Source organism: Phacochoerus africanus, chromosome 1, assembly GCF_016906955.1.
Source record: "Phacochoerus africanus isolate WHEZ1 chromosome 1, ROS_Pafr_v1, whole genome shotgun sequence".
Taxonomy (NCBI): Eukaryota; Metazoa; Chordata; class Mammalia; order Artiodactyla; family Suidae; genus Phacochoerus; species Phacochoerus africanus.
The window spans coordinates 24,257,116-24,272,374 of record NC_062544.1 but is presented as its reverse complement, the minus strand read 5'-3'; the positions used below and the strand labels follow the sequence as shown (position 1 = coordinate 24,272,374).

Genomic DNA, 15,259 nt, shown 5'->3' with positions numbered 1-15,259 from the left:
AAAAAAAAAAAAAAAAAAAAAAAAAAGAAGAGACTAACTTTCTCCATCTGTGTCTCCATGTTATTTAATACCCTCATCTGTACAACATGTAAAATCAGCCCATCTTTCACCAGGGATATGGAGGAAATCCCAGGAAAGGCAAGAGGGGTCCTTGTCTTCAGGAGACTCCCCCCAACCTGATCTCTTCCCTGCAGCGGTCCCTCCCTGGTACCCCGGCAGATGATGTAAAGAAGCCCCTGCCTTTGGGACCAGATATTTTAATGGCTGCTCCCAGGAACCGTAATAACTCATGTCATCTACATGCTGGTTCTCAGTTTCTTTCTCTCTCTTATTTTTCTTTTTAGGGCCGCCCCTGCAGCATATGGAAGTTTCCAGGCTAGGGGTCGAATCGGAGCTGCAGATCCCTGCTTACACCACGGCCACAGCAACGCCAGATCTGAGCCATGTCTGCAACCTACACTGCAGCTAGCGAAGAACTAGTCGGGTTCTTAACCTGCTGAGCCACAGCGGGAACTCCTGTTTTTCAGTTCCTAACATAGCTTGGTTTCTGAGTCTGAACCTGCTCTGCAATGTTTATTCAAGGTGCTTGTCTCTACCGCTCTGCAGAAGGCACATCGAGCGTCACACAAACACCCCCTCCTCCTGCTAGCATCACACCCCTGGTGTTATCTGGCAACAGGCTCCCTAAATAATCTGTTGAGAGGGAGCTGATGAAGGGGGTCCCTCCTGATAGCTCGTCAGTGCCCCTCCTCGCACTACATTTTGCTATGTGGATGCAGATTTGACCACTGGTACGCTTGATCCCGCCAAAGGGGCTCTTTTACACCAGCCTTTTTAGACTCCATATTCGTGCAGCGGAAGGACCCGAATACTAGAGGAGGCTCTCTAATAAACGCTGTCAGCTAGCAGCCTAGGTGTTAAGATAGAAACGAGGGTAAAGCCAGGAGGAGGTTGTGCCTCCCTCCTCCACAAAATTGGCTTCACACTCATGTGTGCCTGGGGGTTTATAAGGCCAGAGACCTGCCAGGGAGAAGGGTGGGGAGCCAACCTGAATTCTCGGGGGCGATATCGAGGAGGTTTGCGTAATTCCAAGTCTGGGGTTTCTGATGTGCCCGTGCCCCAGGGAGGAGAGTTGGGATCTGTTTCAGGGTGGAGCTGGAGACCCCTGGAAACCCAGATAATTAGGCAAAGGGGGAATCCTCCCTGCTTCCTCACAAACTCCCCATGGCCAGGTCCATGGCCAATTATGAACAACCAATGCCTTCCTACCGGGCATCAGCCTTGGCAGGGGGCCAGGTGCTTTTACCCGTCATGATGCATTTACTTTGCACAGCCTTAAGGGTGAGGGCTGGGATCAGCACAGTGCTGCCAATGAAGAAACGGAGGCTCAGAAAGGTTAAGACATCTTGCCCAAGTCACACAGCTAGTGCATTGCCAGGCCGGGATTGGTGTCTGGAGACGTACGCAGGTTCTAACATCAGAAGGAATAATGCTGAGGACAGGTCAGGCTTGGGCCCGAGCACAGGTCTTGGCTTGCCCAGGAACGAGGAGTTTCCCAAGACGCTAACATGGGAAGAGCCCAGGGCAGTGCGGCTTGCTGGGAAGAGGGTCTGTCTCTCAAGTCCGTCTTTTATTTATTTATTTTTGTCTGGGAAAGGAATAACTTCCTGCCCTCCCTCACTTCCTCCTGGCAGCTACACCTGTCTTCCAACATGACCCATTTCCCACCCCTTTGAGCTCCTAACAGGTATTCTAAGCTGCTCGCTCTCTCTCTCTCTCTTTTTAAGGGCTACAACCATAGCATATGGAAGTTCCCAGGCTAGGGGTCAAACTGGAGGTGCAGCCTCCAGCCTATGCCACAGCTACCGCAACTCAGGATCTGAGCTGGGTCTGAGACCTGCAACACCGGATCCTTAACCCACTGAGCGAGGTCAGGGATTGAACCCCCGTCCTCATGGATACTAATCACGTTCGTTACTGCTGAGCCACAACGGGAGCTCTGAGGTTGCTCTCCTTTGTGCCAGCATTGTGGGGGAGCAAATAGCCTCCTCTAGCCTCAGAAGCTGACTCTGGCATTCACAGAGCTCTGTTTCTGGAACAGTAAGGATTCTGAGTCCCAGAGAGAGAAGATTCTGTTCCTTGCCTTCCTGCCATTGATGTCTTCATTACCTCTTCCGCTTAAAGAGTAAATGGCTAATTCAACCCCTGTGCTCATCTCCTAAGATGCAGATTGAGCCTCACATAGATGGGGTTTACAGATCAGCCAACACGGGTGGTGTTCTCTGCTGGGAGTCACTCTCCTGAGGTCCTCTCATTTTGAGCCGGCAGCAGGCGTGGGCTTATGCCTGCCTGGCTCCCTCCACCCAGCCCCACTTCACTTAATTTTGGTCACAGACATCAGCTCTCTGCACACAACTTCTCAGCATCACCTTTTATTACCTTTTATTTTAGATGCTTATATTTTCTGGATTCAATTTAGTTGGACTTGGTTCAATTTGATTTCATTCCCATTTACTGAGTCTCCATGAAGCCCTGCGATGAGGAAACCCCATCTTGCTATTCAGAAAACTCTGCTAATTTTTTTTTTTTTTTCAGGAGAACTAGGAGAGTAGCACAGGGAGGTCAGGGGGGCTGACTCTGCTCTATGAATGGTTTTGTTTGGATCTTGGCAGCTGTGGGTGTCTGCTCAGCCCACCTTGAGGGTTTTCTTTTTATTTGTCTCTTAAGGCATCCAGTGCCAAGCAGGGCTCTGAGAAGCACCTTCTTGGGGGGTGGAGGCTGCCTTCTGCGGCTAAGATAGGCACAGGCTGTCTCACCACTTCCATCATTTGCTTCTTCTGGAATACTCTTCCTTTCCCTCCCACACTTCCTAATGTCCTCTGCTCCAATGCCACCTCCTCTGAAAGACCTCTAAATACAAGAGACACTTCCCATCACTCTCTGTCTCACCCCTTACCTGTTCCATTTATCTTCAGAGCCCTTATCATTATCTGAAAGTATATACATATGGGTGTGTTTTTTTCCTGAGAGGCCCTTTACTTTGGAACTGCACCAAACTGGAGGAAGTGGGGGGGGCACAAATCCTGCTAAGTCATGGGGAACAGAGCAAGCGCTGGCAGAATAGCATGGCCTTGATGAGGCACAGTGGGGAGAACAGGAGGGAAATAGGTTGGCCGTAATTCCCGCGCTTGAAAGTTACCGGCTGCTTTGGTTGTAGGGGGATGCTGGGTTCAACTTCAAAGGCTCTGGATCTGGTCCATGAGGCCTGGCATGGCCACAAGTTGATCTTAAAGGTCATCTCCTTCTTTCTGCAGCATGCAGCATTGAGGGCAGCATGGTGCTTTAGGGAGCTGTGACTTCCTTTCCTATCTTGGGGCTGAATAAGTGGTCCCTGGCCACTTGAGGGTAGGGACCCTTTGGATGTGATGCTTTCCTGTCCCACGGTCAAGAGCTGTGAGTTTTCTGAAACTTGGGGGGCCTTGGAATTGGGGGCCCCATTGTTGCTCCTCTACAATGCAAGTAACAGATGAGACGGCCCTGAATTCCTTGCTGAAAGCTGATCTCTTTCATTCCTTCTATCTACCCATCTGTCCATCCACCTACCCATCCACCTTCCCTCCCTCCCTCCCATCCTTCCTTGCTTATTTTCCTAAGGATAGGGACTTTACATTGCTCTCCTCTGCATCTCCAGTACTTATATTTTAGATGAAAATATTTGTGAACAGGTGAATGGATGGAGAGAGATGGATGGATAGGGACCTTTGACTAATTTCTTACTTATCATGAGGAAGTAGCTTATTTGTCCTTCTTGAACCCTCTATTCCCCACCCCTCTCCAAGCTTCCTATGTTCTTTTGAATTTTGCTTATAGTCCTTCTTCAGCCTTGAGCTCATTTCTGCCAACCAACCCTTCATCCTTCAGGCCCAGTTTGACATGGGCCCTCCTGTACGACATCAAAAATTTCAATCTGAAGTCACCTATGCACATGCGACACACACACACATATTCACATGCTCCTTTGAGAAAGGAGTGTTGGCCTTGTTTATCACTGTATCACTAAATGTAGCATGCTGGCACCCTATAAATGCTTGTTCAGTAAATAAGTGAATAAACACCTATGTGGTAGCCCAGACCTAATTCTGCTTTGCATTATCATTGGGGACTTGTGTTTGTATTTCACCAGTCTGGTTGTTGAGGTCGGGAACTGGGTCTTAGTCATCTCAGTAGCTCTGCTAATTCATCCTTTCACTAGTAATGGTGATGTTAAAACATGAGCAGAAACCCTTTTGTGAACATCCTTTAAATGGCAGGCACTACACTTGACCTCCACAAGTTCATTGACTTTTTTTTTTTTTAAGGGCCACACTTGTGGCATATGGAAGTTCCCAGGCTGGGGCTCAAATTGGAGCTGCAGCTGCTGGCCTGCACTACAGCTACAGCAATGCCAGAGCCAAGCCATGTCTATGATCTACACCATAGCTCAAGCAACGCCGGATCCTTAACCCACTGAGCAAGGGCAGGAATTGAACCTACATCCTCATGGATACTAGTCAGGTTCTTAACTCACTGAGTCACAGTGGGAACTCCAGTTCATTTACTTCTTACGGTCACTGTGTGAGATGATTTTGTTAGTGCCTTTTGGCAGAGACAGAAACTACAGCTTAGAAATACTGGACAACTGGCCCAAGGCCCTTTGGCATATAAAGAGAGAATCTGAACCAGGTATTTCTGAGATCAGATCCCATTCTTTCCCCCTTCATAAGGCTACTTCTCTCTTCTAGGGTAGGAAGGGCTCTTACTTTACCTGAATGGACTTGAAAATGGTTAAGACCTCTTCAAATTGACAAGACTGCTTTGTGCTGCTGTCACTTGACTGCTCTAGATCTTGCAGTGCCAGAGTACACATCCCTCCGGGAGTCTCCTAACATCAGACATATAGGACCTTCTTTTGAAGTTCCCAACAGTCTACTAGGACAACCACCCCTTGGGGAGCCAGTGCCCAAGTGAAGGGGCAAAGTCCTCACCTGTCACGTAGTTCTTCAAGTCCAGCTCATTGCTGAGAGGATTGTTGCTCTTGAACATATACAGGTTAAAGGGGGCTGGCTCCTTGCCCACGTTTTTCCACATGGTATAGTCCGGAGAGGTCCATCGTCCTGCCAGCACGTCGTAGTCACGCTGAGTGAAATGGACGAGCTTGGTCAGGGGATCGTAGAGTCCCCCATGGAAGCCAATGACCATCTGAAAGTCAGGGTTGGAGTCGTAGTAAATCTCCCCATAGGCGGTGTACTGCAACTGTTTGATCATGAGACCGTTGATGCTGAACACGGCCAGGGGAGTCCCTGTGTTATCCGAGGCAACGTAGTACTCCTCCCCACTACTGCTCTCCATGGCAAAGAGGTGACCTTGAAGGTCGTAGTAGAGTGAGGTTATTTCCGAGTTGGAGTGATTGTAGACGTGGGTGATGCGAGTTGGGTTGTGGAGGTCGGAGTAGAAATACTGCAGATGGTGGCCCAGGTTGGTCTTGTAGGAAGCCCGCCGCCCCACGCCATCATAGCGGTACTGGACACTCCACCCACTGGCCTTGTTGTAGGCTCTCGTTAGCAGGCCCTTGGAGTTGTACTCAAAGATGTCAGCACCGCGCTGGCACAGATAGCCATCATCGTCAATTTTGTACTGCACGTCGCCCAGTCTGGTTATCCGATCCCGGAGGTCATAACGCAGGGGCATGAGGCGCACACTGTTCCCTGGGTTCAGCAAGTGGAGGTTCCCATTGAGGTCGTAGCTGTAGCGCCAGGTTGGGCGGTCATTGACGGCCACACTCTGGAGCTGCCCATCCCCATCATAGTCGTAGGTGTACTTAGTGGTGTTGGCATAGGGCCCCAGTTTCAGCTCCCTCTTGATCACCCTGCCCATGCTGTCATACTGCACCGTCATCCAGTACATGAGGGACCGGAACATCTCATACTGGACTTCCTTGATCCGCCCGTGGGTGTCAAAGTGTTTGCTGAGGGTCATCACGGCAGTGGTGATGATCTGGTTGATATCATAATAGATGACTCCAAACTTGCCAAAGTGCTCCACTTTGCCGGAAATCTCGTCATAGCGGTAGAGGTCCACGGGAAGGGGAGTCTCACTTATGACAGGCTTGATGCTTGCGATCCGAAAGCTGTTGTCATGATAGGTGTATTCAAACCTGGCATTGACCATGCCTTCCTCGGAGAACCGGTAGATCTGCTTGTCTACGAGTGGGCCAATCTTCCGGTACCGGATGGTGCAGGAGAAGCCCCCGCTTTGGAGGTTGACCATTTTTAAGACCCCGGTGGTCTCATCGTACCCGAAAGTGATGGCAGTGCTGTCGTAGACAATCTCTGACAGCTTGGAGAGCTTCCCGTACTTGTAGAATACCTGGCGCCCCGTGCCCAAAAAGGATGTCTTCAGGATGCGGCCATCATCGCTGTAGTCAAAGATGACCGAAGCATTGCTCTCAGGCGGGTTGTAAGTGTTGCGGATGTAGCCAATGGAGGTGTGGGTGGACATGCTATGCCGGGCAACGCTGGGCATGGTGACGGCATGGAGACGTTCTGAGGAGTCATACTCGAATATGTACTGACGCTGACTCTGAAGCAGGAGGACCATGGACTGGAGGAAGGAAAGGGGAAGGGAAAACATGAGTTGGCCATTTGGGACAAAGCACACAAATAGATGGAAGTTACTGCAGTTCCTCTAATGCCAATGCAAGAGCCATGACGAATGGGGACGTTTAGACCCGAAGTTACGGGGAAAATAATTTCATTGGGCATGCTACTCTTCAGACCATGGTGGCTACACGGAACAGTTTCCCAAATTTGCGTGTGCAGGCAAAAGACCCAGGGGTCTTGTTCAAAGGCAGATTCAGATTCAGTAGTTTGATGAGGGAGGGTGGGGAAGGTGGCCTGAGAATCTGTCTTTGGAACAAGCTCCCCGGTGATGTGATGTTGCTTACACCATATTTTACAGGGTTTTGAAGGCCTGAGGTGTGAGAAGCACCGAGTTTGCCTCCAGGCTCTGTAACAAGAAATTGTGAGATTGGTGAGAAATGACTGTAGCTGGCCCAGCAGGGGACAGATGTGACACAAAATACTATGTTTTGGGCACCCCTGATTAAACCTAAAGAGAAAGCACATCCTCCATTGAGAAGCTACGGAAAAGGTTACATAACACAGAATTATTGATGCTTTGGGGGAAGATGGCCTCCAACTTGAAGCAATGGGGAGCTTCTTGCCTCTCCTGGGCAACTGTTCTAATATTGCCTGGTGTTAGGAGAACCGCATTCAGGAGGAACCAAAAGGACAGCAGCCCTTCTCTTAGAGTGGAGGTGACAGCTCTGTCTGCAAGTGACCACTGTCATGAGGAGGCGAGAAAGGAAGAGATGGAAGTGGACTTGTGTGAAGTGAGACCAGGTGAGAGGCCCAGGCTGAGCAAGTTCCTGTCTAATGACTAGATGGCCAGGGAAGCCTTTATGTCCTGTCGCTGCAGGACATCCACATGCAGATGGACTACCTACCAGCTGTAGCTCCAGGGCTCCAGCAGCAGCTTCCAACCCTGCCTCACCCTGCTCTGCTCCCCTTACTCCAAGATCTCACCCTTCTGGGTGATGCTGCTCCTGGAAGTTACTGCAGGCCCAGTGACTATGGCATCCCCACGGATGTGGAAATGGTCTACGTCCAGGACAATTTCCTGACTAATGACGTCCTTCATGAGGTGATGCTGCAGGTGGAGTTCTGCAAGGGCGCCCCTGATCTTGTCAGGTTCCAGGATCCCTGGCACCAGGAGCACACCTACCTCAACAAGCTCAAGATTTCCCTGGCCAGCAGGACATCCAAGGACCAGGGCCTGTACCATGTGCTAGAGCAGGTTTACAGCATCCTCAAGCAGGGGAGCTGAGGGCACCAGCCTCCAAGGACCTGGATGGCCTTTGGTCATTCTTGGCCCCTGATGGCTCTGGGTGAGGGGAATGGGTCCAGGGCCTTTGCTGTGGCTGTACTGCTCTGTTCCTGTGTGACTGAGTTGTGTGACCATGAGGGCTCAGATAATAATAAACATCCCCCAAAAACGTCCCCTGAAGGGACCTCTTTTTTACTGCTGCTCCAACCTGACCTTGGCCCACATGGAAACCTGAATCTGGTCTGGTGCTTGCAGACACAGGGAATTCTGTAGCGAGAATCTGTCGGCTGGTTTGGCCAATAGGCCAAGTAGGAGGGCGTTGCTCTGTGGGCTGGAGGTTTAGGCAGAATTCTCTACCCTGATGGCTTAATTTTGGGCAAGGCAGAAATGAATCACCGCATTTCCAATTCATAAGGAACGATTAGTTGTGCTGCCAGTGCATGCATCTGTCCACTTCAGTAGCGTAGTTTTTTTTTTTTTTTTTTGGGGGGGGTGGAATAAAATCAGACAATCTGTCTTTTTTTTTTTTTCTGATTTTAATGGTAATAGTGCTGGGCTATGGATAACATTTTCCCTCAGATTTCCTCCCTCTCAGAGGGTAGGCATGTGCAGGGAGCCCTTGTGGAGTCAAAGATGTTACGATGTCTCAGGGCGAAGTGAATCAGGTCAGCCTAAAAAGAGCAGCGTGATTGAGAGAAAGTAAGAGGGAGAGAGAGAGAGAGAGAGAGCCATGCGCTCTGGCAGAGCGAGGGCTCACGTCACCCACCTTGTCAAGGTACGAGTAGCTCCACACTTTCCCATCTGCAAACATGCGGGACACGATCCGGCCTTGCTTGTCGATGTCCGTCCTCTCGCTCATGGCCCCGCGCTGCAGGCCGGCCAGGCGCCCATTGAAGAAGTAAGACACGTTGACGGCTGCCAGGCCACTGCTGGGGAGCCAGAGGAAGGGGCGGCCCACCTGGTCGTAAATGATCCTCAGGGTGAACTTGCGGTGATCATCGTAGATCTTCTCTGTCCGGATATTGCGGTCGTAGTCGATGGACAAGAGGTTTCTTCCATGCACCTAGAGAAACACAGTGGGCCTGTTGTGAATGACGTCATGGGGGCATGTTAGCTCAGGCTGCTAGCGAGGATACGGCAGGCGGCCGTGGCTGGGGTGTGTGTCTGCGCTGGAGGAAGAACAACCTTGAGGTTATTTTGAGAAGTGCTTTCTCAATGCCTTGACATCATAGTACACATAGAAAATGGTAATCTTTGGAGTTTCCTGGTGGCCTAGTGGTTAAGGCTCTGGGTGATGGTGTCACAGCTGTGGCTCAGGTTCCATCCCTGGGCCAGAAACTTCTGCATGCCATGGGTGTGGCCTAAAAAAATGAAAATGGTAATCTTTGTAGGATGCACCAGAAGACAGAAATGAGGCTGCTTATGGTCAGAGATGACTGTCTGGGTGTGGCTGCCATGAGCAGTTATACAGGCTGTGCACTGCACAGTCACAGTCGTGCCATCACCATTATAGACAGTGAGAATGGTGAAAATTGGGCAGTGCGCAAATTACATAGCCACACATAATAGCCCTGGACCCTGGGGTTCTGACTGTCCTGCCTGGCCACTCTGGGAAGCAAGAGAATTTGCATATTTTTACACTTAGAATGATTTTTTTTTTTTTGTGGGGTTGGGGCACATCACCAGCAAATGAGTAGCTAATGATCTTTAAGAGCAGGTGCCAAGATTGATTTCTTCTGAAACCTCAAGGGAAAGGTTCCTAGGAAGGTGAGGGGAAGGTCTTAAAGATCCATATTTTACAAAGATGTGGGAATATAAAGCCTCATTTCTAGGCGAAGTCCTGGACTTTCCCATCTGGAGAAAAATCTTGCCACCGTCAAGGATGCGAGACATCAGCGAGTCGGTCTCAGCAGGGCTGGGGGATTCCAGCAAAAGTAAGAACTGATTTACTTAGATTTGAAAGGAGAAATGGAACACATACAGATATAATTTAAGATTTATTTGGAAGTTGATCTGATCAGAGGCGAGGGCCTGTCCCAGAAGGCCGATCTTAGAGACTAGACTCTGGGTAGGGGTTAAGGAGAGGGCCTCTAGAGATTCAGCTAGTCCTGAGTGGATGGCTGGAAGTGAGCTGACTCAGCCCTGGCTCTTTCAAGGTAATTGCCTGCAAATCCAGACATCCCTAGGGTGACTGCTGAAGCCAAGGGAGGATGCAAACAGGCAGAAGGAAGAGATGGGAGAGAGATCTGGTAGCTCCTCACCTTACCTTCATAATTCAATAGCACTTAACAATAGTGAGGCTGGTGATGATGACAACAATCTTTTTTTTTTTTTGTCTTTTTGGCATTTCTGGGGCTGAGGTTCCCAGGCTAGGGGTCGAATTGGAGCTGTAGCTGCCAGCCGACGCCAGAGCCACAGCAACGCGGGATCCGAGCCACGTCTGTAAACTACACCACAGCTCACGGCAACGCCGGATCCTTAACCCACTGAGCAAGGCCAGGGATCGAACCCACAGCCTCATGGTTCCTAGTCGGACTCGTTAACCACTGCGCCACGACGGGAACTCCCGATGACAACAATCTTAACCGTTCTTTTAACATGCTGAGAGCTAATATATATAGGCATTGTGTTAGGCAGCCTGCATCCACTGTCTGAGCTGATGCTCACAAATGAGGAATCTGAGCCTCCACCAGAGGTTAGATACTTGCTCAAGGGCACACAACAATGAGGGAGTAGGGATGGTTTGGAACTTAAGTCTTCGGATTTTGACCTGTCAAACAACCAGATTTACTGTTTGTCGTGTGGTATATGTGTTGAGCACCCTGAGATGTATCAAAGGTTGAAGAGCCTCTAAAGCATTGCTACAGCCCTTGAGGGCTCTGTATCACAGCTTTGGGGGAGATAAGGAATAATTCTAATATGGCAGACACCTGTGATGCTGGGGAGCAGCACTGTACGCAGGTAAAGAACTACATTTCACAGCTTCCTTTGGAGACCGGAGGCTAAGGTAATTTAAGTACTAGTTGTTGGCTGGGTCTTCTGGGACCTTGAAGAAAGCTGACTTAGCTAAGAAGTAGGCACCCTTTTGTTCTTCCCACTTTACTCCTTTTCTGAGATGGAATGTCGATGTGACCACTGGTGTTCCAGGGTTCACTTTATGAATGTGGGGTGACTTCGAGGATGTTAACCTCAAAGATAATGGATCCTCCAGAGAAAGAGTCTAAATCCCTTTTGACTTAGGTGTATTCAAGACACGTAGGTCATCTGTACCAGCCATGGCTTGCTTACCTCTAGACTCCTTTCATGTCCAAAAAATAATAAGCCTATATCTTGTACAAGCTTCTTTTATTTCTAACCTGTTACTAGCAGTTGAAACCAATCTCAACTGATAAAAGCCTCTGATGCTTTGAAAGGTACTGTGCTAGGTACTTTACATACCTGTTCCTAGTTTAATTCTCACAGCATGGGTAGAAATTATTTTATATATGCACAGTTGAGCTCGAAGAGGCCACATAGCTAGAGAAGTGGCAGAGGTCGGACCTGATCCCAGGACTTCGTGATTCCCCAAACCATGGCTGTTTTCATGGCATTCTCTCAGAGAGGGGACAGAACATTTGAGATAAAACACTGAGAAAAAAGAAGACTAAAGCATGGAAGGGAGAATAAAGGTGGTGAGTTCTTAGGGTTAGGAGATACAACTTCATGCAGAAGATTCATGCTATCAAACTTGCAGCAACTGGGAAGAACAGTCACAAAGGCAAAGAGTGAGTGTGGTAGGATATTTTCAATAGGTCCAGTAGTGGGTGTTGTCAGAATGACTGAAGATGTTGATTGCAGATTAGAGTCACCACATCCAGAGTAACCCACAAGCTGGCATCAGAAAGATCACTTCCCCTGGAGACAAGTTTGGACACACTGGCTTGTTTCCTCTGGGATGAGAGAAGGCCACCACGGTTCTTAATTGTGTGTTTAAGAATTTCAAGATCTCACCAACATTTTATTAGGCAGAATGAATAATGTGGCAACAATGAGGAAGGACTTCCAGGGCTTTCTGAGCCAACTGTGGGTGACTCTTCACTACCCTCTCTCCTTACCCTTTTCCCTTTGGCTTCTCTTTGCTAATATCATACAGTCCCTGGTGCATTCATTATTTATTGAACATTAAATCTCTGCTAATGTCAGGCATGGTGCCTGCTCTGGGATGCAGGGATGAACAACGCCAACAAAGCAACATGTCCCGAGAACTTATGATGGGCTTAGTGTGTTCTCAGCACTGCCCGTGTTTTATCTTATTTAATCCTCATAACAACACTCCCAGGCAAGCGCTATTATCCCCTGTTAAATGCAAGGCACAGATGGGTTTAAGTGCCCTGCTCAAGCTTACACAAAGAGCAAGTACTGCAGCCAGGATCCCAAGCTGGAGCTCACCATCTCTGCCCCTCGACTGTGCTGCCCACCTCTGACCAGTGGCTCTCCATCAGACATGCCATTCTAACCCTCCTGGATGCTCTCATGATCACTGCTGCTGAGCTGACTCCACAGCTGCCGAATCAGCCCCCAGGGAATAGGGGCTGGGTGATTCTGACATGTAGTATTGGTTAAAGTACACTTAGTGTATGATATAAGGCCCTCTCTATATTCAATGACCTGGGAGATAGCAATAGGCAAACCATGTATATAACCATAATATAACTACGTGTGGATGTATGTATATGGATATATGTATTTATTGTGCTATAACATGTATTCATGGGTGATACTAACATATAAATCATATACATCATGACCATTATGAAAACAACCGTATTAGTATGTGACAGTGCTAAGCATGCAGAAAGAACTGAGTAGTGGGTATGCACAGAGGAGGGGTCCCCAACCTCCGACTGCTACCATTTGGGTTTGCCGTTATTATGTAAAGCCAACCAGGCCTCTGACTCTTGGTCCAGGTGTACCCACCATAAAGAAGTAATAGGTGCTAATCATTAACCACTGATAATTTAGGGTGGGATTTTATTCCCCAGTTCATCATGTCCCTGGAAATGGGATTTAGTTATAGTGCTGATTTGAGCTAACTAACCCACCCCCTCTAGTTTTACTGGATAATTGACATACATCATTGTGTAAGTTTAAAGTGTACAGCATAGTGATCTGACTTACATGTGTTGTGAAATGATCACCACAGCAAGTCTAGTTAACATCAGTCACCGTACTGATGATTTTTTTGCAAAATTTTTGTAGAATTTTTTTTCTTGTGATGAGAAGTTTTAAGATTTACTCTTAGCAACTGCCAAATATGCAATACAGTATTAACTGTACATGCTGCTCTGTACCTTACAAATCCATTACTGACTTATTTATTTGTAACTAGAAGTTTATACATTTTGACTCCCTTTACCCATTTTGCCCACCTTTGACACCTCACCTCTGTCAATGACCAATCTCAGTAACTATGATATTGGTTTTTTTTTATTTTTATTTTTTTAGAGATTCAACATATAAGCGAGATCGTACAGTACTTGTCTTTGTCGGACTTACTTCATTTAGCATAATGCCCCTTAAGTTTCATCCATATCACAAATGGCAAGATTTCATTCTTTTTTGTAACAGAATACTATCGCATTGCATATATACACCACATCTTCTTTATCCATTCATGGACTGGTGGACACTTAGGTTGCTGTCATGTTTTGGCTATTGTAAATAATGCTGCAGTGAATACTGGGATGCATGTCTTTTTGAGTTAGTGTTTTCATTTTCCTCATATAAATACCTAGAAGTGGAACTGCTGGCTTATATGGGAGTTTTAGTTTTTGAGAAAACTTCATACTGTTTTCCATAGTGATTGCATCAGTTCAGTTTACATTCCTACCAACAGTGCACAGGGGTTCCCTTTTCACCACATCCTCCCCAACACTTGCTATTGGTCTTTTTGATGACAGACATTCTAATAGTATATCCCTAGTGATCAATGATGTTGGGGAACTTTTTCATGTATCTGTTGACCATCTGTCGTCTTTGGAAGAATGCCTATACAGATACTATTTTTTAGTTAAATTGGGTTTGAAATTTTTAAAAAAACTTTAAATTTTTGCCACACCCAAGGCATGTGGAAGTTCCAGGGCCAGGGACTGAACCTGTGCCACAGCAATTGCCAAAGCCACAACAGTGACAGTGCTGGATATTTAACCCCCCGAGCCACCAGGGAACTCTTAGTTGAAATTTTTTTTTTCATTTTTTTCAAGCTGTACTGAAGTATAGTTGATTTACAATGTTGTGGTAATTTCTGTTGTACAACAAAGTAACTCAGTTATGGATATACCCACATCCATTCTTTTTCAAATTCTTTCCCCATATAGATTATCACAGAATATTGGATAGAGTTCCCTATGCTACATAGCACATCCCTGTTGGCCAGTCATTCCATATACCACAGCGTGCATATTGCCAGTCCCAAACCCTGAACACATTCCTTTCCCCTACCTGTCCCCTTTGGACAATTTTGTTTTCAAAGTCTGTGAGTCTGTTTATATTCTGCAAATATGTTCATTTGTATCCCCCAACCCCCCATTTTCCACATATAAGTGATATATGATGTTTGTCTTTCTCTGACTTACTTCACTTAGTATGATAGTTTATAGGTCCATCCAAGTTGCTGCAAATGGCATTCTTTTTTTATGGCTGAGTACTATTCTGCTGTGTATATGTACCACATCTTCTTTACCCATTCCTCTGTCAATGGGCATTTAAGTTGCTTCCATGTCTTGGCTATTGTAAATAGTGCCATAATGAACAATGGGATGCATGTAGTTTTTTGGATTATGGTTTTCTCTGGATAGATGTCCAGGAGTGGGATTGCTGGATCATATGGTAGTCCTGTTTTTCGTTTTTTGAGGAACCTCCTTTCATTTTGTTGATAGTTTGCTTGTTTTCCATAGTGGCTGTACCAACGTAATTCCTACCAACACTGTAAGAGGGTCCCTTTTCTCCACACCTTTTCTAGCATTTATTGTTGGTAGACTCTTTGATGATGACCATTCTGGTGTAAGGTAGTACTCATCATAGTTTTGATTTGTATTTCTCTAATAATTAGTGATGAGCATCTTCTCATCTTTTTGGCCACCTGTCTGTCTTCTTTGGAGAAATGTCTCTTCAGATCTTCTGTATATTTGTTAATTGGGTTGTTCTTTTTTTCTATTGAGCTGCATGAGTTGTTTGTATATTTTGGAGATTAATCCCTTGTCAGTCGCTTTGTTTGCAAAGATTTTCTCCCATTCTGTCAGTTGTCTTCATTTTGTTTATGATTTCCTTTCCTATGCAGAAACTTTTAAGTTCAATT

At 47.1% G+C, this 15,259-nt stretch overlaps 1 protein-coding gene across 1 annotated transcript in view; it reads right to left on the bottom strand.

The window, feature by feature from the left end:
• The window catches only part of LOC125129111 (teneurin-2), a 527,939-nt gene that overhangs the window by 18,955 nt on the left and 493,725 nt on the right, over positions 1–15,259 (bottom strand). The window contains exons 24-25 of the mRNA XM_047783492.1: positions 8,690–8,986; positions 5,025–6,639 (exon numbers count right to left, since the gene is read on the bottom strand). Of these exons, the coding sequence (XP_047639448.1) occupies positions 5,025–6,639; positions 8,690–8,986 (1,912 nt within the window). The remainder of the gene's footprint in view (positions 1–5,024; positions 6,640–8,689; positions 8,987–15,259) is intronic.